The following is a 27,757-nucleotide window of genomic DNA, read 5'->3' on the forward strand; positions in this document are numbered from 1 at the left end:
TCATCGGCAAATGAGGCTTTCTTCTCTTGCAGCACAAGCGCCGTGTGGCGGAGCGAGAAATAATTTCCCATTAGCACAAGCACATAGCTGATAAATGTTTTGGTGATGTGGATCGTGTGAATGAGGTGTCGACGAAGATAGTGGGAGTGCTGACTTTAGTTTTGGCATATATATACTTGGGGCATCCAGTCGAATCTGTAATTATAAAGATAAAATTAATTTTCACTTGTTTCAGTAGTGGCGTCGCTAATTTTTACAAACCCATGTAAGTAAAATATGCATTTATTTAAAATAGAAAAAAAAACTGATGGTTATTTACTTTATTATCAGAAAGAGTACGTTAAAGAATAAATGCAAACGAGAATTATATATAATTATTAACATTTTCATTTGTCACTGACTTTAGTCAAAGAAATTGGTAACTGGTGGCAGGTTTTATCTCAATAGGAGAATTGAACTTTGGTTAAAGTTTTAACTAAAAATTTCATCATGTAATTATTAGTAATCAATTAATTTGTAATTATTAAAATTATGTCATTAAAATCAATATAAGAACAACTAAATTGAAAGAAATGGGTGTGAACATTAAAAAGTATTATGTAATACATTAGGTATATCTATTTACCGAGCCTGCGATTGATTTTAGTCGAAACGTTGTGAGGCAACTGGCACTTATGTCGCCTGCTCTGGACTCCATCGCTATACTCTGCGCCGCATGCATTTCTAGTGATCTCGTCGGCGATTCCAGCCTATAATAAGGAAATGTAGAGAGCATAAACATTTAATCAGGTAAAAGGAATTTCCTCAAAGAGATGTAATGTAAGTTCTCAGGAGATATTGGCAGACGACCCGTACATAGCAGTGCAGTTCTTTTGTGTGCAATAAAGAACAAAATACTTGACATCAATGAGATACATGTATACTTGCTACAATGATATACATGTATACTTGACATCAATGAGATACATGTGCACAATAGAGATTCCAGAACCGAGTTCAATGGCTGAAAATATTTAAAAAGTACTAAGTACTGAGCGAAAAAAAAAAAGTTTAGGAATTCGGACAACAACAGATCGTTAAGAAAAATCAGCGTAAAGCTCTCTAAAAATAATCATGCAACTTGATATAAAGTAAGCATGACTTAATGAAAAAAGGTACTACATAATATCGTAAGTGTTACAAACAAGATCTCAGCAATTATAACAAGAAAAAAATTTGAAAACACTTAAAAACATTTTTGGTGTGCAATTTTTTCCGCACTGAAAATTCCGAACTCCTATGGTTCGACATTTTAAGTCCGGAAAATTTAAAGAAACTTAGGTTAACCTTTGATGAAACAACGTTTACATGGGAGTTTAAGATCTAATTGTTCACAGTCAATTTAGATTCTAAATAATAACGCTTATCTCGTTAAAAAATAAATACATTGCAACCTTCATGAAGAAAATGTTCTAATCTCTTGTGACGTCATCTGATTGCAATTAGTATGAAATTATAAGAATAACATTGTCTATGAAATAGAAAGAAATTTTCGTGTCAATTTTTACACATGATATTGTGTACACTTTCTTTTCTATTAGTTTTAAAGGATTTGTATGTATAATTTATAATCAATGTAAAGTAATTAAAAAAACTGTCGTAACATTAACTTAAAAACCAAGTAAGACCGTTGTTGTAAAATATTTTTAAATTATTTGCTATTATTAATAATATTAATTAAGCTTACACTAATTGCTTGGAAGGTGGTGCTCGTACAAGCGGTGTTTGTACGGCAGTGTTGAACGTCGCACCGGCTGGACTGGCCACTACTAAATTATCGGCGCCCACCGTCACCGTCTCCTGACTCGCACCCAGTAACAAACCACCACGCGCATCCCGCACCTCGAGTCTCCCTACATTTACTTCCAAGCGGTCTTGACCTAACGAGAGATAATATAAAATATTCAGGGTCTCATTTACTTCGCTCACAAATCCCCTGTTGGAAACTTTGCTTATTCATTGTAAAGCGAATTGTACTGATAAACGCCTGGATAGCGTAACTTAAACTTTTTATTAAATATCTATTAATTCAAATACATTATTCAGCTTTTAATCAACATTGTATACGAATAAATTACCAATCTCAATAAACGCGTAAAGCATAATATAATTAAATTGTTCTAAAGTTCATGAAAGATTTTTTAATGTTTCTTTATTTTAAAAAAGAATGTTGTAAATTTTTAATTGGTGTTGTTAAAAAAAATATGTACAATGAACACTGAGTACATTGTCGCAGCCTCGTTAATTGCGGTACGAGTACTGCGACTGTGTTAATAATATAGCGGAGAATTACTTTGACATCTGAATTCAATTAAGAATATTTATAAGCTATTGACATATGTCAGGCAATTATTTTCCAATTGTCAAGCAACGAGATATGTAATAGTTATGAGATTTTTTTATATTATTCATTTATTATTTATAAACTATTTTACATAACTGTCGTATTTACGCAGTATATGATGATTAAAAGACCGATTATTTGCGTTTCATGATAAAAACATAATGAAACCTTAAAAATATGCCAATATTGCTCCTTAGGAGAAACTTGAGTTAATATTAAAATTAAAAACAATGATATTTTTAATTTGCTGCAGTTTGTTTATAATTGTTTACACAGACTTATAATTCATTATATAATATTTGGATGTAAAATAATTCCTGAATACCTTAACAATTTAGGTAAAACATCGTCTGAGTGGAAATTATTTAGTATTATTATTAGTAACAGTAAGTGATTTGAAATATTTTATAAAATGGATATAAAAATTACATAATTTACACTTTATTTTACACTTTTGGGACACAATCCTTTTTAAAAAAGAGCATAAAAACCATAATTAATCATAAAGGCCAATTAGTTGAAGTCATATTTTTCTAATATTTTGTTTTGTTTTACTTCTCGGGTTTTAAACGGTATCTATGATCGATTATTTATCATTAAATAGCACATTGTGTCTGTTGAAAATCGAACCGCAAATCTCAATAACTAAGAGAAAACACTGCTCTTTTTAACTCTTTGAATTTAATTATTATAATAACAATAACCTTTTCTTATAAGAAATTGATAACACGTTTTCATTCTAGATATAAGTTATGTAAAATTAATATATAAAATATAGACAAAAAATTGAATATTGATAGAGTTAATATTCATTTTCAAACAAGCAATCAATGTTTCTTACCCAAATATAACCTGCTCTGCAAATATCCTTGAGAATCTCGTGTACAAACTGTGAAGTTTCTTGAAGACTCAATTGAGATGGGCTGACCTCGACGAGACTTAATGCTGGACGCAAAGAGAGAATCTAGGACAAGAGCTTGTCCTAATAACTGCAAACCGCCGGGAACCATACGTAACTGACCCATGCCCTCCTAAATAAATTGGTTCAATTTTTAATCTTTTCAACAAATGTAAAATAAATCAGATATATATATTTATATACATATATATATACATATACATATATATATATATATACATATATATATATATATACATATATATATACATATACATACATATTCATATATGAATACAGTTTTATTTTACTATATATAAATAGGCATTAATAAAGACATTATGAGTAATAACCAACCAGGTTTTATAAATTGTAGAAAGAAAATATTACAGCGGTAAAAAAATAAACTCTTACCGAATTAAAATCCAATACTTTTAAAACCCAAAGCGTCAATGCAAGGTTAATAATCATCATAAACATAAGAGCCATGACCAGAATGTAAAGGCATTTTTTTCTCCAACCATATATTCCGACTTTGAACTGACTGTTGTAACTGTTCCTGATAGAATCTGCTTTCGTGTCTCTGCCTTCATTGTTATTTAGGATTGGCTCCGGAGTGATCTTGTCAGCATATGGTATTCTGGAAGAAAAAGAAGTATAAGTTGTTAATTTTTAAACAAATGAAATGAACAACCAACAAAATGAAAACAATTAATTTTACGGAAAATGGTAATTTATCGATTTCATACTAAATAATTTACCCCGCATAATGAATTTGTATTGTCTTTAATGTGATAATAAACTCTCATTTAAATATTACGGTATATAAACTGGTAATAAAATAAGAAATCTACTAAAGCTTTGTGTTTTAAAGGAATAAAATGTAGAAATTTTAAACAAATGAATTGGAAATTACAAAGAACAACATTAATAAATCCGATAGTTCACTCAGCACAGAATATAAATGGATTTTAAAAATCGATCTCTTTTCCTAAAATGATACGGCTGTGCCGGAGAAACAGTTGTTCGAAACACATTCTACTTGCATAAATCATAGCTTTATTTCCTCTAGTTCCACCGGATCGCAGCAAATCTGGTTTTATGTCGCGTACAAGTGTCTTATCTCCCTGAGACATTATTTATCCGTAAACACTTTTTGATATAATGACATTTTCAATTTGGAATAACATGAAATATTTTTAAAAAATCTGTATAAAAATACAATGTATTATTTACAACCATCCATTGCCGAGTTGTTGGTATACAACAATAAATTAATAATAAAATTTTATTTTCATGAAATTCGTTTTAATTAATATTCACGCAAATCAGTAATGTGGAAAATCGTAGTACTAAATTAAAATATAGAATCGATTGTGAAGAGTGTAGTGGGAGAGAGTAGTTAGAAGTGGTAGTGGGTAGGCTACGTAGCGTGCAGAACAGATGGATGGAAGGCCCCAGCCTTAAGGTTCTGGAGTGGAGACTATAGACCGTCGAATGCAGCGTAGGACATCCATCCACAATCAAAAGACCGCCGGAAAATGCTCAACGCGAGCCGCCTCCAGTCCTACCGGAAATCCCTGAGGGAAGTCTAGGTTCAGCAACAGACATCTATCAGCTAAAATGATAACGATCATTCACATTATTATTATTTTGCTTAAAACCTTTTAAATAAAACATAACCTTTCCAAGAATACAGTATTGTTGTCGTTCATAAAGTAATTTTTATTAGACCCATTGTCGACGGAGATACAGTTTTTTTTTGTGTAAAAATTGAAGTTTCGTTCTATACCTCGCTGCATCTAATGAGCAACAACGCGGTTAATTTCTTGCAGTCACGCGAAGTACATTACTATTAAAGCTACTGAAATTTTAAACTCTATTTCAGAATACCAGCTTTTGTGATAGGTATAGACGAAATTTAAAAAAAAATTAATTCGAAAACTTGACAAATAAAACGTCCGTAATAAATTTTATAATGATAAGAGAATTCAATAAACTATTTTACAAAATTTTCTGACCAATTAGAAAAAAAAGCCCGTTGCAGCCCTCTATTTAAAATTTAGTTAGACTCTCATTAGCAGTTAAAACAATGGGTGGCTTGTTTTGTTTGACTATTGCAATTATTCCTATGAATAGAGCAGCGACCATCAGGTAGGCGTTGGTACGGTGCGGCTTCCCGTGTGCATTACTGGCTTTTAAACAGCTGGATTTTATTTGGAAACGAGTAAAACGCGCATTTATGTGCACTGAACGAGTTTATTGTTTTAGTAAATACGGATTTAACAACTTCGATAACCGTAAAAGTTTCGTTCTATCTCTATCACATAAAAATACTCCATGCGTATATGTTTTTTTTATTTAAATCTGATAGCTGTTGTTTCATAAAAAAGAGAAAAATAAGAGAAACGACACTATTGTTAGCGGATTGTATTCAAATGGTATCACATGTTATATCAATACGTATAATATACGAAATTCGATACGACGCGTGTACAAAAGAATTCAAATCGGAATATGTGGAACTGGCTACCGTCAGCGGGTAGGGGTCATAAATTTAGAAGGATTGGGACGGACAGCAACATTATGTATGGAAATATTGTACTGATCTGTAATGCAAGATGATACGTCTTAGTATATATATGTAGCGCAGTAGTTGTAACGACTAAAATAAAATAGAAATGAGTAATAAATGATTCTGATATTAAACAAATTACGGAAAAAATTAATAAAAAGTAGTGGTGACAGGGCTCTTTTGCTAACAAAATGAAGCAGCTAGTTCTAAAATGACTGGCAGAAATGCGGTTTTAGGTTTCTGAATTCAGAACCACGGCATCTAATTGTTATATACAGTTGAAAATATATTAGGAGGCGAAGAATGTTGTATAAATTAATTAACAAGACTTTATTCTTATAATTTATTTTATAATTAAGATCAAATACTTATTTTACAAGTTTACTTTATTTTAATACTAAGTTTAAGCTTTATTTATGACAAAATTTTATGCGACGTTTTATCCAATCAAAACAGAAAAAATCTTATGTGACATAGAAAATGATATCTATTAAAACTTAGGCAATCACTGTAATCGTCTTCGGGGGCTACAAATATTTAAGTAAATAATTATAGCTGTAGATGTGATTTAAGGTTGGGTTTTATTGTTATATTGGATCACAGCTAACAGCACTGAACATCATAATGTATTAAACTGTTATTTATCCTATATATTCAGATAATATAATCTAAAAATTATAGTTAATTTTTCAATAAGATAATTCCTAAGTGCTTCTTCAGCCCACTGTTTAATTAAACTATTGCTAAAATTAATAATAAACAATATTAGACTTTAAAATCATTTTATGTTTTATAACGATTTATATCGAAAAACATTTCACTTTTATTAAAAGAAAACATTTAGATCGAGCCCGTGTGAAAGCAGTCGTGTACTTTATCTCCCCGTCCAGTCTTCCAACACGTTTGGGGGGTTTACGTGGCATTAGAAACCAATTACAACAATAATATTGGGCTCTCATGACTCTCCCGTGGTCGAATTTTTTGCGAAAAAACATATTAAAAACAGAGATTTGACCTAATAAAACCTTTTTGATTATATTGTTGAACACAATAACTTATTTTAAAATAATTTATATTTTACTCAGATTTCTTCCTTTTTTAAGTGGTTTAAAATAGTAATAATAATATTTTTCATTTCCGTAGTGTCAGAATTAAAATAAAAACTTACTGCTTTACAAAACACTACATTAGGCATTGTCCTGTTGTCTTTAGAAGTGAATTAGGTTGATATAACATTTTGGACTTATCTGCAGCGTTAGATAGTACTGAAAGAAAATTAAAAAAGAAAGATAGTTAAACGGTTTATATACTATAGTTACTTTATGCTTTTTATAAAACTTTCGATGACATAAACGGGGTCAATTTTTCAGTTCTTTTGTAATAGTCTTTTAGTTTCCTAATAGTTAATATGGTAAAATTTATGACATTTATATATGCTGTAAATTAATTATACATTGATACGTAAGGAGATAATTTAATAGAGGTTATTGAAATAAATTGGATCACAAATGGAACAAAATAAATTCTAGATACGGAAACGTAATGTCGAGCACGTAACTTCACAACGTATTTGTCGTAGTCTCGCAGCTCCGTAGACTACGCCACCCTGAGGGCAACGCGTGCCGCAAATGAGCCATATTAATCATCTTCATCACGACAGCACGACTTCAGAGCTTCCTTTTTTCGAAGATATGCGTTAAAGAGGCAACTGACTATTAAACCAGCACGTTTTTCAGTGCTATTGTGCGTGATTCTATTAATATTAAATTAGAATATTTTAAAATATTTTCGTTATGTTTAAATATTATTTATTCTTTCAATTATAATTCACAAAACTAATATCTTTGTGTACATCATATATGAAATAAATTGAGTATAGCGCTAGAATCTCACGATTGCAAGTAGGAAATAATAATAATTGGTAAACTGTGCGAGGAACGTAATATTATCTCTGAGTTTAAGTTCTTGGCTAATAAATTGATTGGTTTTTAAATTCGTTCCAGTTCTTTTATTAGTTGCATTGCGTAAATTCAGAGGCATTTTATTTAAAAACCGAGGTAGAACAGTTGAGCAGTGTGTGTGTGCTAATTGAGCGTTTCACCGCCCTCCCGCCGCTGGAATGCGCGGCCGTTGCACATTCGTTAGCAATATTCCACTAACGAACCTAACTAATAGCCATTAAGTTGAATAACGTAGCACTGTACGCTTCGAATGCCATACCCTGTAGTGACACATGATTCAAACCCAGCTTATCGATATGTAAATCCAAAATTTAAACACTGTGCCACCAAACCTTAATATTTTATTGCTCCTGGGTATTTACTTAACTTATAAGTGTCTGTATATTTTCAATTTAAACTCCATTACGGTTACTGAACTAATGAAGATAGACACTGCTGTAATAAATAATATTAATTTTAAAAATATTCATTTGAGGTTATTTTATGGAAATTCTGTAATGCGCCTATAAAAACTTATTCTTCTACGGAGTTACATTTGAATTTTTTTCTTTTTATTTAACTATCGTCTTAACTCAATATATATTGAAATCTACTTTTCTTTACTATTATTAAAATATAATCTATAATAGGTGACACTGAAAGTTTTTGGAATACTAAAAAATAAATTAAGTATCAATATATATAAATACCCTTCACAATCTAAACATTATTATATTTTGTAAAACTAGTACGAGAAGCAGTGGGTCTACACATCTTTCCGAGCGTTTTAGAACACAACTGTTTCTTTATCATTTTGGAACCATATTCCAAAAAGTATTATAATCATTTATTTCAAAATGAAAATCGTACGATGCAAGTTCGGGACTATAAAAGTATGTGTGAATGGACTATGATATATACACCTATCGTAGTCAAATACTCAGTATTCTCAAAGGCCTGTGTTGCGTGAACGTTGTTCTCAATTTTTTTTCTATTATAAATCAACACGCAGACAAATGCTAGTGCACAACTCTGCTGATACTATATTATTGACCGCAACAAAGACACAATAAATCATAAAATACAAATATTCACGTAGTAAATCTATAATAGCCCTGAAATGCAATTACAAATAGCCGCTGGTTTGTGAAAATAAATGATACGATAAAATGTACGTGCAAAAATTACAACATTAGTGAAGAGGTTATTACCAAAATTAAAAAATTGATAAGTTAATTTTTAATCAGCCAGTATTAAAATCTTGTGGTATTACCAACGTAAAATCAATTTTCTTTGAAATTTCGTAGTAGAACAGGTAAATATCAAATCGCCTACGGCAGTGCCAATGCTGTGATTGCATGAAGTAAATGCAACGCAGCGCTCCATTACGTGGCCCATAAATCAAGTGTGCATTGAAATCTACTTCCTCTTTCGTGTCAGAGAGCCATTGCCAAACGACAGATATTTAAATAATATTTAAACCTCAAATCACGTTCTTTGGAAATAACTCTGATTGTAACATAGATCTTTTTGTAAAAACCAATATACAATAAATTCAGTAACTGTCAGTTAATGTTATAAATTTAATATCATTTCTATCGATTATGCAATATAGATAGATCAACTTTGTAATTATCAATAATTATTACTATAAATATAAACATAGTACACAAATTGTGCCTCGTTGATTAATAAATGCTTTCCTTTTCTTTTTACAGATCTCTCTATCTAGTGAATCTTAGACCACCAATCAAAGTTCGAAATTTATCTAGAACAAGTATATTTTTGGTCCTCATCATTTCAGCCACAGAAAGTTCACTGCTGGACGTAGGCTTCCCCTATAGATTTCCATTAAACTCTTTCGAAGCGGCTTGCATTTAGTATTTTTCAACGACTTTGACAAGGTCATTTGTCCAACTTGTGGGTGGACGTCCCACGCTTACCGTGTTTTACGCGCTATGTGGCCTGCTCGCCACCTACCATTTCGATGGGCTACTTTATTTATTTTCGTTAGTTTATTCTTTATCGTTACTGAACACAGTTGTTTTATTATTACTACTGAATAATAATTTAACATTCGTCAAATTATTCTAAGATTTTATCTGTGAAGATGATAATCACGTTCATATGTAAATCATAAAAGGTTTGAATCGTCTTTTGCCGTTTGAAACAAGCAGTCAGGGAAAGACCCCGGCAGCTTTTGCATGTTGCATTCGGTTTACACTGCCGCCACAGTCGACCTCACCCGACACAAAATTTCCATCGAGCTGAATATGTTATAATTGTCACTCTGGTCTACCAAAAACAAAGTTGGGAAACTATTTCTTTGAATATGAATTTTTTTTCTCATACGTACAACTTATTAATACTTTATATGACTATTAAAATATAATAATCTATAATAACGGTATTTATTCCAAAAAAAGGTTATGAATGTAGATAATACATTATAAGAAAAACAATAAAGGGTACAGTTTTTGTGTTACTTCTTTTTATCGTTTACTAGTAGCACCAGCTCGCCTGGTGAGATTCGGCGATATGGACGAAGATGAAGACTTAGTAGGTACCTATTCTCTATGACCCTAAAAAGATCGAAATAAGGAAGCCGGCAGATTGTCCCATGCTCGGGCTTTGCGGGTCAGAAACATTAAATGGAAACGCATGGTACGTCTCCAAGGATTTTGTATAGAATGTACCATACATTAATTGACAGAAAATTAGATATACTTACCCCTTTAAAGCTTTAACACATATAACCAATCACCATGTATATGTACTAATCTTTTTTTAAGAGTTCATTTCCTTTGGATTTTATTAGTATTTAACAACCTTTTGTTTTATCTAGAAATAGTTAGCTGCGAGTAGAACAAGATAGCTTGTTTTAACCAGTTACCAAGCGTTCTACAAACAATAACATAGCTTAGCTTTTAAGCTTCGTTTTGTTATGATTAAGTAAAAGCACATACAACAACATCATAAATTGTTTGCAACACACAAAGTTCGCTGCCGATGTTTTTAGTTTACACACTATTTTAATCTAAATTTGATAATTACTTTAAAATAAACAAAACATTAAAAAAACGGGCTTAGAATTTCACCTATTACACAAATCTCATCAAAACAGAGAAATCTACACAACTTTGCGTTTATGTTTTCATCCTCTACTGATATAACACTTGTGTATGGAGATATGAGTGCTACGAATAGGCACAGGGTGTCATGTACGGGTTAATACCTTGCCTGAGAGACATGTCAGGCCGGCTCAGCATAACGTCAAAGGCAAATTGAAAATTAATTTATGCTTGCAAAATTTCATATAAAGCTCTCTGAGATTGTAAATCAGTCACACAAAACTTTGCGTTAGAGGGGAACCCAATAAGCTTTTTATTACCTAATTTAGTGTACCTACGGACTTTTATTTATATAAAAATGGTATTTCATTTTATACAAAAATTCATTGCAATTTTCCTCTATTGATAAAAATGTTAAAAAATATTGACAATTACATTTTTATGATTATATGTAAGGACTACTTTACTAAATGCGTTTTTATTAATAAGTTTATTACGTAACAAACTTCTAACTCTATCACACCAATCACGAAAAAAATTTATATATGTTTATAAAAAATATAAAACTCTTTTTGAGTTTGCTGTGGCCATTCTGAGATGACGGCACGTTAGCAGCCCTCATAGCGAGAAAATAAAGAATGCCACTGTAGGGGAACTTATTCAAATTGGGCTATTCCGGCATTCTTTTCATGACGTTCACAATTGATATCTGTAAATGAACCTTCGTGGACAATAGTAAGAATAAATCAATGAATAAATATTAATATTATTTAAAATAGAATAAAAAAGTAATGTACTATTTTTAAACGAATGTGGCTTGGCTTGTTCTGATTATTCTAACAGAATTGAGTGAATTGAACAATTTCAATGAATAAAGCACCTCGTCGTTACCCCCGTTCGAACATTTGATGCTATCATTACAAGTGCTTGTAACGTAACAAACCTGAACGCACTCGCGGGAACCCGGAGTTCTCAGAAAGAGTCGTAAATACTCTCGGCGCCTCTCACTTATAAATTAGGATCATAAAGCAGTTGCCGAAGTTTGCTAGCGGCGCTACGACCATAAAACAACGCTTACGCCTCTTAGGGGATATGGCGACGCTTCCGTGCTCGGTACTTTTCAATTCGCGCTAATAATTGAAAAATAATCAATGCTGTGTTATAATTACAAAATAGTCAGTAATATTTGTGTAATGACTTATGGCAATACATGGCACTCATTTTAGGCCTCATTGACAAGGTCACGTTCCATTGACCAGCCATGTAGAGGGAGGTATTCGAGATTTCTCTAGCAGACGCAGACGAGGAAAAGCAACCTACATAAAAGTAACCCAGCAGGTTGATAAGTTGAAGTGGCAGTGAGCAGGACACATAACGCATAGCCGTTTGGGCTTGTTTAGGTTTAAGTTTTAGAGCAAAGGCCATAGGCCGGCAAACACAGCGCAGGACGTGCACCTTCAACGCCGGTGACTTCTGATCGGATCGAACTTTGAAGCGTACCGCTTCCTACCGGTCCTATTGAAAATCCATGAGAAACGCCTATGTCCAGCAGGGGATATCCTATGGCTGAAATAATGAAATGATGAACCAATAGTTACTACTGTACTACAGAAGATGTTATATTGTATTTGGTCTAAAGTTATCAATAGACTTTAAGTTATACAATTTAAAAATAAAAAATAGATAATGAGAAAGTATAATTTGTGTTCGAGTTACCCCACGTCTTGCTGTTCTTTAAATTTACAGATAAAATAAAATATGACACCGCTTTAAAAATAGGAAAAGAGTGTAACAACATTTCTTTCAAAATAAATGGCTATTTTAATATTTATGGCTCAGCGCAATGCTTGCACCGGTTGCTGTTCGTAAAAGCGTGTGAATATGAATCAAAATTTCACCAGTCCCTGCCAATTTTCATGTTAATTGCGTTTTATTACTTCCCGAAATATTCTCATTAAACCTGTACAACACGTTGGATAAATAGAGGATTTACGTCATAAAATATAGACAGGTAGGCACAGTAGATGTATGGAAAATTTGGCTTGAATATAGAACACTGTAAACATATTAAACTAGCAAGTGATTACTGAATTTAAACTGTTTCTGTACTCTGTATAAACAAATAGCAAAAGTCATTGTTTGTAAGCTAAATTTCTTACACAGTTAACCGTAAACAAATGATAAGTATACGTGATTTTGACAATGGACATGGGATATTGGTAATAATCTTTGTTATCAAAACTAAAATAGGATCACAAACATAATTCAATCTTTTTTGATTAATATTAATTGACGATTTATCCCAAAATAAATTGTGATATTTTCTTGAATAAGTAATAATTTTTTTTATAATTTACTCTAATTATTTGTTAATTATATTAACATTTTATGCTTAAATATTAAAACATAGCAAATCCAGACAAATTCACTTTGTAGAATGTCAAAAAATAAAGGGAGAGATAATGAAATGCGAATTTCATTAAACGCCCACTGAAATTTGTAAAAGGCCAATACGTAATAGCGTTACGAATTAATGAGACGTGTTTTAAACTTCTCTCGGCATTCCATTAATTAGCGCCTGATAAATTTTAACTGCGAATTGTTTAAAGTAGCGTTACTGTGAGCAATTTCACTTGTGTACGTTTTTCGAAATTCTCCACAGTTCTAGTGTGACGATTGAATTTATGTCACAGCTGCAAAAATTACAAAACAACTTTATTTCACATTTTCGTTAAAAATTAGTAATCGAATTTTTTTCAATACAAACAAAATAAATATTTACTCTATAGATTGTCCAACTGATACTAATACACACGGTGAGTAGTTATAAGACTTAAATTTATGAATGTATAGCTCTATAGCCAGCAAATAGTTTTAAATCTTTTACACTTATTTTCAATCACTTTGTATAAAGTAATCACTCAGAAATATATTTTTTCTTTATGTTTTCTATTGGAATCTGACAAGACAATAACTTATAGTAGTAGAAAGTCTGCAGGTACAGATAGTAAACAATGGTCAACTTTAATATGCATTTATCAAAGATTTTGAAAACGCTTTTTTTGGTATATTATCATTACATTTTTTATTGTTCTTGAAACAGTAATGAGCTAAACACAAATTATACTTAACATTTTAAAGTTTTTACATGTTAAAAAGGACGTGTCATTTGCTGGTATTATTTTTTCTTAAACCTTAACAAGAAAAAGACATTTTTCGCTTGTGGGAACATATTGTAATACGAAGTGGCGATCGATCTCTACCCTACATAAATCGTTCGCCATTTATCCACTTAGTCTTAGATCGCAAACGTCATGTCCTCGGGCTTGTCGCTGCAGTCCGTCTTTTACATCCGCTGCAGTAAACATGAATCAATCCGTATTGATCTTAGATTTCGGTTTGAATTAAAGCAACGGAATAATATATTTATTAGCTGAATTATTGATTCTTCATCGTTGATGTAAACTAAGGAAAATGTTAAAATTCTTTATTAATTGTAGATGCAGTGACTAGTTTATATAGGCATTGTTATGTGTACAGTGATAAAAAATTAACGTTATTATAAATTTTAGTTTGGAGTTATAAGCATTGTAAATAGTTAATCAGAACAATACTTTGATTTTACATAACAATATTTCCATTTCATGTTTTATCAGGCACTAATTGACATCTATAAAAATTCTATAAACCTGCCCATACAGTGTCAACTTTCTAAATCTATTGTCCGTATCACGCCGAATAGCGTGATCAAAAAATCGTTTATTCGAAGTTGAATTTACAAAGAACAAGTGAAGACTTTCTTTATATTTGCTCTTTCGTGTCGCTTCACTTACTAAATCCTCGCAAGTACTAATTATTAAGGTTAAACTCAGCCAATTGTAAAACTAGATGAAGAAATAAATAATAACAAGTCAACTTGACCGTCATATCAGCCAAGTTGATTTATTTATTCCTTCATAAAATATTATAGACATATAGAACTCCAATACTATTTAGTATTTTTGACCAATTAAGTTATTTCACGTAGGGAAAACATAATGACCGAGAAAGTATACAACCGATTGAAAAAAACCTGATTTAAGAAAATCATGAATGTACTTTGAGGGCTAAATTTCGATTTAAAATAGCTTAAATTCTTTCCAAGAATGAAATTTCAAGTTTGACTGTAGTGATCCGCAATAAACCGTTATTTGGCGATATCATGAAAGACGTCATAGCACGTGTTTATTTATTATTAATCGCCTTTACCTTTTCCTCAGCGAATATTTTATTTTAAATTCACAAGAGTTCTGGAATTGTAAACCCTTTCTTTGATGTAGCTCAAAAAATCCATTGGAATTAAGTCGAGAGATCTCGGTGACCAGGGGACATCCCCATAGGAACCGATTTGTTTTTAGAGGAAAGCTAAATTCTAAAGTAAATTTATCGAATGGTTGCATGTGCAATCACATCATCCTGTTGCAACCACGTGTGTGATGAATAGGATCGGTGAGTTAGCAGATCAGACAAGAACAAATGCCTAAACAAACGTCAATAATTCTCAAATATTTCTATAAATTTCCCGTAACGAAATAAATATTATTAGTTTTATGATTTATTTGAAGTAGGCGGATTAAAGAGAAAGTTTATAATGCAATGAACGTGTATATATATAGGTGATTTAACTAGATAATTCGACCAGAATCTTCAGTCTTCTCACGTACTTTTCTCGACGAAACCTCCTCAAGACAATTATATCGCACAACTTCGAGAAGTGTAAGTTGGAATTGGAAAACAAAAGTATATGTGTCTTTGGGTCGGTTAAAAATTGTTTGTATTTTATTTGTAATATCCATTTCAATTCATATTAAGAAAATAATAAATTGAGAAGATGACATGTACACATGGAAATATACTCAATATTTTTGAACACTGACACAATTTTAGAATTTATAAAGAAGCTTTAACTATGGTATCTCTTTTATTTACTTTCTGATTATATGATTTTTCTTTACTTCTCATTTTTAGATGATCAATTACGAAATAATTATTAAACACTCTATGAAAAAATCTAGGGCTTTAAAAAGCCTTTTTCAATAAAATTATCACGGCTACTGAGTTTCTTTCTGAAGAAGTTGTCAAAATACATGACATTAGTACTAGTGTTCTGGATTGAACAACGTCATAGCTCATATACAGGAATAATAAAACGTACCACCGTTGATTTTGTAGTAGTGAAAATTTGCAGTGCTACGCAGTTACGAGTTAAAAATTCTGATAGTATAAACATAAAGGAAAGTGTCACATTTACATAAGCCATTACAGTAATAAAAAAGTGTTACCTTGGATACTAAGAATTTAAAGAAAGTTTTTACTTTGTTTATTTTACCTTGGACCTTATTATGCGTCGTTACTATAACAGACCTACATAACATCTTCACGAAACCTTGATGTGCATGTTAAACTGATCGTTGTGAGATTGTGAAATCGTTTGAAAGTAATTCGCGAAGGAGAGTTTGCTACAGGCGCTGTGCTTACGGCACTCGAAGTTAGTTGAATCTAAAGTTGTTTCTAGCTTGTCCCACTCATAAAGTCAAGAACGAGAACTTAGGCACTTTTGCAAGCTTCCATCAAGTGTGATTCAAGTCTGCGATTGTTTAAATGAGGGTTATTCAATTACAAGTTTTAACAAGATAAAATTATAATCTAATTACTTTCAAAATTGATTAATATAAAAAAATGTTATACAAGAATGACGTATAATGCTACTGATGTCTGATGACAGATTTGTCTGATGACAATCAAACTTATATTAAAATGTAATATTTAACACATACTTTTAATAAAAGCTTTGAATGATATATAAGCAGTATGTCATTCAAATATCTACTGTATGTGGCGCTTCAGTAAGGACCCAAAAAATCATAATCAAAGGACTATCTTTAAAAGAATAAAGCACTTTTCGACAAACTGTGTACTAAAATAACATCCACATATAATAATTTAAAAAAATACATGACATATTTTTTTAATTTTCCGAGGTCAGTCACCAGTCCTTTCATTCAACACTAAGGCATATTATTTTTTTTAGATTGTTTCACTTTCTAGTGGTATTCTCAAAGAGATTATTTAAAGAAATCTTCAAAGATTCTGTATTTTAGTAAAAACGAATACAAAAGCTTTTTCCGTAGGTATAAAAAGGGCTTCAAGTAAATTATTCAGTTCGTGACAAGTTTCCTCTCAAGGGCTTTGGATAGATTATTAACGCGTTATCTGTGATTTTTACCATAAATCCGTACTACACGTTTATAGTACTTATTCTACAGCATATAGATTTCTATCTGAAAATATTATAGTGATAAAATCCATCTATTTATTTAAGTATCTGCGTTTGTATTAACTCAAGAATTTATTCTTAACAATAGATTAACGAAGACAGATATTCTTCTTTCTACCTTTCGTCTTCATTCTTTTAGAAAATCTTAAACGTCTCTCTACTAAAGCTTAAGAAGTAATTTAGTATCAGACTTGTTTAGACGAGGAAGTCGTTGGAACTCCAATGTTCACACAAACTTAACTTAAATCTTTCACGAGTAAAAATATTAGATTAATTTCGGAAAAAGTTATACCCAGTAGCGTAAACGGATCTTGTTTCAATGTAGTGAATGTCCAACCGTTTGTATGAATACGTGGAATGAATTTTTTTAACTAACATTAACGACAAATTTGCGTTATTATGATTTAATATACATTTTTTGTGAATATCTTATAGAACACATCCATCACCGATGTAGTCCATAACAAAGATTGATCAAAATGAAAAGCACCAAACTATTTATTGTTATCAAACTGATATGTTTTTACTATTGGGACACAAGAAAAAGAAAAGTTATACGAAGCTATAATCTAGTACAGTGTGAATTCCTACATATGAAATTTTCGTTCGAGGATATTGCGCTAGCCAGACATCGAACCTCCAACTTATGGTCTTAAAGTCCGAATCCTATGCCATTAGGCTATCGCTTACTTGCTCGCAATGGCTCTTAAAACAGACATTTAATAAACAAATTAATAAAACTTGAAATTAAACGTATATCTTATTATATTTATATATTATAAAATATTGTTTTAATTAATGTAATCAGGATTGTAGTAATGGTGATGTAAATTCTTGTGAAAGTAATAAATAAACAATATTTAAAGTCATCTGTTTTACACCTAATTCATAAAAACGGATTTTTTAAGTTTTAAATTCCGTCAGGACGAAAAATAAAAAAGGTTTTTTATTTCGACTTTTTTAAAAAATAGTATGCCTGTTTATTCTTAGTGTAGTATTTTTGGCTACTGTGAATAATTAAAAAAATAAGTGTAATGCTTATAAAAACATTAGCTTATAAGTATTGTTTCGGTAAATTGAAGAACTTAAAGAGTGACAATAACTTAAGCAGTACATTGGTATTGTGGCTCTTCAAACAAGGCGAAGCAAGCAGTACGTGACACGCAATACCAATAGAGGTTGTGAACCCCGCCGATGGCCGTACGAGTTGAATCAACTAACCGTGCCAATGAAATGGCCAATTATTGTCAAATATTCTGTTGAAGATAAAAAGCTACCAAGTATTATTCACAAATCTATTTTCTTTTAGTGAAATGTTTAAAATATGCCTCAAAACAAAAGAAATATTTTGTAACAGACCAGCGAAAGTCGGCATAATATACACATAAATTAATTCCAGTAAATAATTAAAATTCTGCGAACTGAGTAATTACAATGAAGGGTTTTATGTTTGTTTTAGTAATTTTTATAATTTATAATTGCTTGAAAATTAATATTATAATATTAATAACATAATGAAACATATAAAAATTAAGTTTGCTGTACTGTATCACCCTGCTAGTTTGACCGATGACTAAGTCATTGTCGCGTGGTCACTGGATACGGGCAGCGCAAGACTGGTCATAACGGCTATCTTTGGGTCTATTGGCGGACATGTAATGATAATACCATATTCCGTGGACTGAGCGAATACAGCGCTCTTTAAACCGCACTTTTAAAAGCAAGTGATTGGAATAGATGATGCTAGTAGGCGATTATAATTGTAAACGAATTTAAAGATGCGTTTGCACATGGCTACGTTTTGAAAAGTTACTTACTGTTTAATATTTATTACTTATAATAACTCAAACAATTTTTCTCTCAGATTTTTAGTCGGTTACTGGGTTTTCCATATTAATAATTAAATCTTTTCGTTTCTAGAACATTCGCAACATGTTTCTATGACAAGTTAAGCAGAAATTATACCAAAACATGCTAAATTGTACAATTAACTGGCACAAACAATATAACAAGAGACTAAGAGAACACATCGAAACGGTCCAAACCACAGATTTATACCATCATGTTGCCTTCTTGTAAATGAATCCTTTATCATCATTATTTCAACCGAAGTATGTCCACGATTGGACATAAGCCATCCTAGATAAAATTCGTACAGAACCGTTTGTAAGTGGCCTTAACTTAAGTTTGTCAATCTTTTGTGTATCCTTCGCTGCTCTTGTCGGACCGTGTTCTTCATTTCAGAACCAATAGGCCTCTGCGGCCATCTGTTCGGCGAACAATGTGACCTGTCCCCTGTCATCGATTTTCAATAGACTTTTATATTTGCAAGTATGTGTAAATACTGATTTTTGTACACAAGTAATCAATTATCATCATGTTATTATCCGACGAAATTGTATGTAAATATGTCCGACCGGAATCGCTGTGCCGCGCTTAAGGTATGCAGGGTTTTCTAACATGCGATACTACGTTTCTGGTCGGATTGTACGAAATAAAAAACTAAACGTAAATATGTTTTTTGTGCGTAAGTATTCCTAGTAATATTATATTCAACGCCCTTAATAAACACAGCATGTTTACTTTGGATTAAATCTTGAATAATTAATACTACCTAGACACAGTTAACACCTCATATAACCGTAATTCGCTATTTCCTGTGGAGTTTTCCGGATAATCGAATTAACTGCTACTGAAATCATTTCAGTGATTCCAAATATTTTAATTGACAAACAGAAATTTTGACTGGGAAATGGCGTTCAAATTGTGCTTACATTTGCTGGATGTTAATTTTATGTATAAATATCATATCACAGAAGTATCGAACATTATTTTTAGTTTTCTGACTACCATCGTTAGAATACACTATTGAAAAATAATAGCCTATCCAAATTAGTCATTACGTTCAAAAGAAAAAAAAATCTTAATTTGTCTTTTCGTCAAACATAATATTAAAGATTTTTCTTGGCGACATAGAAGGTTTATTTCCAGGTTTACGTACTGAGTTATTATACTCATTCTTAACAAACATATTTTTTAAGCGTTTTCATATGATCATTATTATTGGTTTTATAAATAAAACTACGAAATACAATGTTATCTAAGATATCCGGAGATATCTATGATATTTATGATGACTGAATATGATACATTTTGCCAAAAGACTTTAAGATAGCAGATAAATTACCGAAATATTTTCATAATAATAATAAATTTTATTTCAGACTCTAGTGAATCTATAGAATATTAATAATCATTTTTACTTAAAGGCTTTGTTAGTAATGGGTTAGTATTTTGTACAGTGTAATGATAAAAAAAATTAAGATTTATTTTCAATTTCAAAAAAAGTACTCTATATACTCGTATACTTTTGTATTGAATGTATAGTAGAGATACATCTTCGCACAAATTAGCACAATTATCAAATTGTCAGTTCAGTGTTGCATCTGTTAGCCAAATATCATTTCGGTGATAAGTCGGTTAAATGGTCAACGGTATATTATCTGGGTACCGCTTTCCTGTGTGCCAATTTCATTATATTTTCAGCCTTAGGACGTTAACTACAGATCAAAGGCCTCCCGCAAAGACTTCCAACAAAACCAGTTGTAAGTTGTCTGCTTTCAAAAAATCTTACGGTGACCTTAATAAGGTCGTCTGTCCACCTTCTAGGTCTGGACTTCCTACATTTTTGTCAATCTGCAGGGCAATGTCGATTGCTTCCTGTGTGTGTGTCTACGGACCTTCTCATTCCAAAACGACTATTTTAAATGATTTTTTTTTTACATATACATATAAAAATTAGGAGACTACCAAAAACACCTATTTGGAAATGGAAAAGCTCGTTTCATGTTATTAAATCCTCATAGTACTTCATTTGCGTTGATCACCCCCATTAAGAGACACGAAATACAACTAATTAGCTAAGAATTCGAATTACTCTTTTCAGTGAAATAAGAAATCTAAAATCTTTCGTTAGCAGGTACAATATTTTTTCAATTATGTAATCGATAATTTTAATTAATCATTACACCGCTGGCAAGCTCAAGACACCTGAACCAATATTTGCGTGACTGTTCATAATTATTACGGAAAGTCTACGTCGGGATATTAGTAAAACGGGCTTTATGAAGCAAATTGTCAGTTTCAGTTAAAACTTTTCTTCAATTGTATCAGTCGGAAATTGATGGCTAATGTAGTTGGATCGACTTCTCGATCGTTAACCTAATTTTTTATTACAAATATATTTCATATCGATTTTATTGCTAATGGAGTTTATTACTTTTAATTGAAAAGTTTTTTATTTCATTTATTTGTAAAAAAAAAACAATAATGAAAAGTTATCCTTACTTTGCTCATGTAGTAATTATTATAAATACAACAAATTTATGTTATTACATTCCCATTACCAATCTTTTATAATAGAAGGCCACTGTTTTCTCTAGTCGCATTCTGCGAATTGGAAATGGCTGAACGCCCAGTGCGCGCTAGTCTTAACCTCTTATGTAACAACTAAACTTGAGATCCTTCTTAAAACCTACCACTTAGACCATTACATACTCATGTAACTGGATAGGACAGCCACCCCAATCTTTGTCGTTCGAGCAAACGCTCCATAAAGTGACGAGACGTTAAAAGTCTGTGCTAGGCTTGGCCTGTCACTGAATACGTGTTTAACATTCCGATCCAGGGGTGCCCGAGAGAATCAAATCTCGGATTGACCAGGTTGCTATTGTTGGGCAAATTTTTGATAAAATATCTCTGAATAATAAACTAAAAAAGTTAAGACGTTTATTAAACAAAAACTTATTAAAAGTCCTAATATATCATAAGTAACTTTTAGGTAGTAACTAAAAACTAAAATTGAATATGATTTGCTATAATACATTATAGATATCGTGTAAGCAAACAAAAAAAACTCTTGTGTGATGAGGGCTCTCCTCAGATCAGAGCGCGTTTGGAACTCTTGTTGCTTTGAGTTTAGGGTTGCCATTATAGAAGAGCTCAATCTAATCGTTGATTTTATTAAGAATTAGACTCTCTCGTTATTGTCCAATTATATAATGTAACACCGCCAATTAATTTCCTTTACATTTACGCAACTACGTATATATTTTCTAACGTGCACAAAAAAGAATATTAAATAAAATTATTTTTTTAACTATACCATTATTTTTTAGTGTTGTTATCTAGATGCATCATTCAAGCGGGCAGCATCACTATCTCTCTGCTTAGAAAGGATTCCATTGACTGTTTTTTAGTCTTAACAGACAGACAACAGTTTGTTGAGAATTAAATTTTCATATATGAACACCGTACTCCAGATGACTCCAGATGACAATTTACTGATCTAACAGTAACAATTACATAACACAATGCAACAAAAATGGTACGATTGAAAAGTAATACATAGTTACATAGAATATCTGGCTCTGAAGCCGCATATAAGGAGCAACAGAAGGCCGTGGCCGCCATTGCCGTTAGATACCAGTTTTGTGTAAGTACTTGTGAACATAAGCCGAAACAACATATAATTTAAATACTTGTGCTCCGTACGTGCTGCGCCTCGTAAATCTCGCGACAAGGGGACTTTTGTTTGCGAAGTTTCCTTTTTATTTTCTCTTTATCTGTGTAATGCAAAAGCCTGCGAAACTCAGGCGCAACTCTGAAACCCGCTTAACTTCAATAAATCAATTTGTTCACTTACGCTTACTTATACACACTCGCAGCGAGCAGACTTCGGGACGTGAGACCGACTTTGAATGAAAATGTAAAAAAAAATCACCGTCACACTCCCTGTCTAAAAGTCTTAATCCATTTGCGAGTGTTGGAGTGTTCCGTTAAAGTACAATTTTGTTAGTTTGTTTATACTTCTAGTTTCCATTAATTGGACTTATTATAATTAATTTAAATATAAAACTATGATATTTTCAGTTCACATTTTAATATTTACGATGATAAATGATAATGAATTGGATATTAACGTTTATCATTTAATTATTATTAAATTAATAAATAGACATCTGGGAAAAATAATTCACATAGCGTTTATTTATAATTATTACAACATTATAATTGCAGTAAAAAATATATTGTAACGTTATTTTTAAAAACATATTGTTTTAAAACTTAGAGAACAACTAGAAGTTTTATATGTATCTAAATCATATGTGTACAACTATTTCATAAATATTTGAAGAAACAAAATTAAAAAGTTAGAACATGGAAGCCGTTCGTACACTTTCATTTTGCATCACAAAGTTAGAGGTGGCCGTCGTCCTATTTTAAACACGATAACGCCAACTTCCCGGTCCTCGAAATGTGAATACCTTGTAGCGAAAATGTGACTAACGGAAACTGCACAAGTAACTATCCTGTCCTTTCGCGGCACACATTCGCTACTCGCTCACGTCTCTCCGCGCCCCGCGGCCCACTTGCACCCCCTACAAGTGGACCGCTGAACGGTTTCTATTCAAATTCTTGTATTGTAAATCTTTATCGTCTTCTTTCTTACTAAGTAATAGCTAGACTCTGTCTAGTACAACTCGTGAATAAACGAAGTACTTTCGAAAAATTAGCCATGCATACAACTCACAGCCTCGTCAATGCCGACGTCAATGTCGGTTTAAGTCAACACTTTTACTTTCAAATTTTATAGCAATATCACTTCAGCCGTGGGACGTCCTCAGCTGGACGTGCCTCAAAGCATAACGATTATGTTGATATATGCCTCATAGGTATACTTGGGGGAGGCCTAAACCTTGCAGTGGCCATCAGAATTGAAACGTCTTATAAACGTATTTGTATTATAACAAATTTATGTGAAACGTTAAATTTGAGTTGGTTAAATTTCTTATGCCACTTATACTAGTAGCTGCCCAGATATATACCAGTACCGCGGTAACTATTTCTACCGCTGAGCAGTAATGCGCAAACATGACTGTATTTCAGCTCGTCACCGTTAACAATAAAATTGCAGGACTAATAAGACATACGATTTACAATCTCGAGGTGACAAGGACACAAAACGGGATGACTGTGGCTTTTAATATTTGATAAGTAATTTGCTTGTTTTTCTACTTAATTATATGAATGATGAAATTTGTCAAATAATAAATCATACGTAACGTGAAGTACTATATTTCATCTGGTGCGTACATTAACGAAATTGTACCGCAAGTCTTATCACTTTTTGTTAAAAAAAGTAAATCTGATTGAAAACGCTGTAAAATCGCCAGGTTTCTAAAAATTTATTGCTATGGTAGACGAAAATTTGTCTCGTTGGTTGGTATAAATAAAGATTCACCAGCGATACAAACAGAGTGTTGTCGCTTGAGCTATAGGAGCGTTCGTACCTCTCAAGAAATTGGTACGCTCTAAGTTAAATATATGAAAATTATGAAGAATTTGTGGCATAAAGTATGATACATTCCCGATAAGACCGGATGGAAGCCGCTTGAATTCAACGTTTTTTGACGAACTTAACAAGGTCACTTTGTGACGTCGTACGCTGCGCTTGTCGATCCACGGTGTCCACTTCAGAACCTTATAGCGCTAAAAACCATTTGTTTTGCAAGCTATATGGCCTGTGCACCACCATTTTAACTTGGCAATCCGCTGGGATGTGTCGGTTACATTTTTTGCATGCGAAACTCCGTATTCCTGATTCGATCTCGAAGAAAATTTCAAGCAAAGCTGTCTCTATAGCTCGTTGAGCGACTGTGGACTGGCTAATGATGCCAGTATCTGCTCGTATTATAATTAAAGGAATACTTATTTGTAAATCGATATTTAATCTTATATTTAGTCGTGTATAACTCATAGGAAACATGTTATAATTTTGGTATAGCAATAACAATATGGATAAGGTATATTCTGTGGCCGTCGATAAAAAAAACTGAATACATAAGTTAATTTACATTAAAATTGTTTTTATAAGAATGTAAATTCTGTCTTTTTGTTAAAATGAGTATTAAAATAAAAGTTTCTATGAATATACTACGTTTTACAATTAATATGTTATAGTCATATTAAAACTTAATCTTCATTTACTTGTAGTTACAAATTTTAAAAAAAGAATTACTTATTAAGAATATCCTAAATTAAATCGAATTTCTCCTTTACTGTTTTATTTTTTGACCAAATAAAATATGTTAATAAAATATTTGTTGTGGTGTTTTATAATGTCTATTCAACGTTCCCATATATTTATATTTACTCATATAACACCGATATTAAACAAGAGACAAACAATATTAGAAGGAAACAAATGAACCTCGGCCAAAATTAATGAAGATTACAAAATTCACGGCCATTGAGTCCCGCGTTTCGGCGAACCTTTCCAAGTTGCTTGTTAGACTAAATTGAGAGAAATAATAGCACTCATTTGTTAGGTTTAAACGTTTAAATTTTCCTCTCGGAATGTAACAATCAAAACGATAGGAATTAATTGATGCACTCTATTAAATTTGCAACTTATAATACTTACTTCCTGCCCTTGTGGTCTGTGTAGACGATGTGGTTCCTGGCCGCAGGAGTTTGGCGCGAACGGTTCAAAGAATGCGAGTCCATTGCACTAGTCGTTCAGGACATGCCAGCCTTTAAGTAATGATAGCTTTTCACAGCAGTCACTTTTCTGTCCACATTTGGTACTGTAGAGCTGTCGGCTGTCGGTAACACTTTGGAACTTTTAATTTAGTTACTGGACTGGACGTCGCGGTCAAATTATTTTCTAACAGTTCGCTGTCTCGTTAAGTTCAACAATTTTAAATGACCGGCTTGTTAGATGTCGGTATTCTTCGCACATTGTAAACAAAGTTTCGAGTTAAAGCTGTGGAATTTCATCGACTCTGTTAATTGTTTTAGGCATGAGTTTTACTTACATTAAAAAACACGTGAAACTAATTAAACAAAGTGCTCCTGGGTAAACGAAAATAAAGTATACGGTTAATTAAAATAACCGAGTTGAGGACGTGTTTTAGAGTTACATGTTATGAATTATAATTCACTTGAATTAACTGTATTACAATATTCTATACCGTTTTTTTTTTCGTTTCGTCTAAAGGATTTTACATTACGAAGGATCTTACCAAAGGAACGGAGAAAAAGGTTTGCTCATGCCAAACGAAGATAATTATTTATTGAGGAGTGGTAGTCTTAAACTCTATTATGTAAAGTATATATGTGAAGTACATTATTTACTATCTACAAGTAGGCGGAGCTATGGATAAGGCGGGCTTATTGAAATCTACAAGGAGGTGGAGAGTAGGCCGTTATTTATCAGCCGCTCTACCTTAAGTAAGTAAATACGAGTCTACGAGATTAGCTGACTCATGAAGGAATCATCTATCATGTCGATAAATTGAAAATGACTGAAGTTGTTATTAAAAAAATGTCGTGACTATAATAAGTAATATTGTATCTGTAAATTTTATTAATATTTTAGAGCATTAAAATGTTTTCTTATTTAGTAAATTACATAATCCGAATACACAGGCTTTAATTAACTGTGGAATTTCGGAGAAACGGCAAATATTCCAGGACTGCTCGGGTTTCAACGTCTCCCTCCGGACGCGCTAGTTTCGATTTACATTCTCTTTCATTTATTTGATTTACAATGCCATTATAAACATATCTTTTGTAAGCTATATTTATCATAAAACGTTGCAGAGGAAAATAATTGCTTTTTATCACTAGTGATCAAACAATGAAGAAACAAATAATAGTTCAATTCACTTTTAAATACTTACAATATAAAAATTCCTGAGATCAGAGAAAAATATAAAAGTTAGGGAAAATATTAAAATTACTAAAAATGTATATAACTTTGCAGGAAGTAGTTGAAAGACAGTTATTTTATTAATTTATCACTGCGGAAATATGTGAGTAATCTGCAATAGACACGTAATAAGTTACAGAGGGCACCCGAACGCGGACGCAAAGAGAAGCTCGCTCGCCACCGAGGCTCGCACCCGACTGAGCTCTCTACCCTTTGCTCTACAATTATCCTGCACTGTCGAACATTTCTGATGGAACGTGTACTCCAACTGTTAGGTTAATAAGGTACAAATTAGCTTAAACACGCCACAAGAAAATCCACCACGGACTCAGATCGCGAACGCGCAGAGCACGTTACGAAAATCTAATTCTTCCTACACGAACATAATGACGGCTTTAGAACTAAAGATGATGTTGAATTCGAAAGCTTTCTAGGATGTTAAAACTGTCGTCTGAAAAACTTTGTGTTACAGAACAGAAGGTTCAATTTTCAGGTATGTTTTCCGCAGGGAGGCGGTCGTAATGCTTAAGGGGTGGCGCGTAAAACACGCGCATGCGTCTGCCTCTTGAATAATTCTTCAAACTCTTAATTTCTACGAAGCTGAATTAATCTTCAGATTTTTTTGCGGGACTTCAATCCTTGTTCAAGCAGGCTATGAAAACTGTTTAAGATATTTAAACTTTTTATTTTATTATTATGCTTTATTGCGAGAACGACTATTTTATTACGTTACATAAACTTAATATATTGTTAATTCAACAACTTTTTCCAAGAAATTATAACATACCAAAATTATCAA

At 32.1% G+C, this 27,757-nt stretch overlaps 1 protein-coding gene across 1 annotated transcript; it reads right to left on the reverse strand.

Moving 5' to 3' along the window:
• LOC137929011 (zeta-sarcoglycan-like) lies at window positions 1–25,751 on the reverse strand. The gene is made up of 6 exons (XM_068772025.1): window positions 25,669–25,751; window positions 3,696–3,921; window positions 3,225–3,414; window positions 1,727–1,919; window positions 626–749; window positions 1–195 (listed from the first exon to the last, which is right to left on the reverse strand). The coding sequence occupies exons 1-6, from the start codon at window positions 25,749–25,751 to the stop codon at window positions 1–3; spliced, it is 1,011 nt and encodes a 336-aa protein (XP_068628126.1).
• Between the last annotated feature and the right edge of the window lie 2,006 nt (window positions 25,752–27,757).

This window comes from Battus philenor, unplaced genomic scaffold, assembly GCF_028537555.1.
Source record: "Battus philenor isolate CCGP_79_NKW_IND1 unplaced genomic scaffold, ilBatPhil1.0.hap1 SCAF_4, whole genome shotgun sequence".
Taxonomy (NCBI): domain Eukaryota; kingdom Metazoa; phylum Arthropoda; class Insecta; order Lepidoptera; family Papilionidae; genus Battus; species Battus philenor.

Coding starts and splice junctions, on each gene's coding strand:
- LOC137929011 (XM_068772025.1), bottom strand. CDS start 25,751: ATGGACTCGCATTCTTTGAACCGTTCGCGCCAAACTCCTGCGGCCAGG. Junction 1,920..3,224: donor GCAGAGCAGGTTATATTTGG/GTAAGAAACATT, acceptor ATCTCTCGTTAG/GTCAAGACCGCTTGGAAGTA. Junction 196..625: donor TAAAATCAATCGCAGGCTCG/GTAAATAGATAT, acceptor TTATAATTACAG/ATTCGACTGGATGCCCCAAG.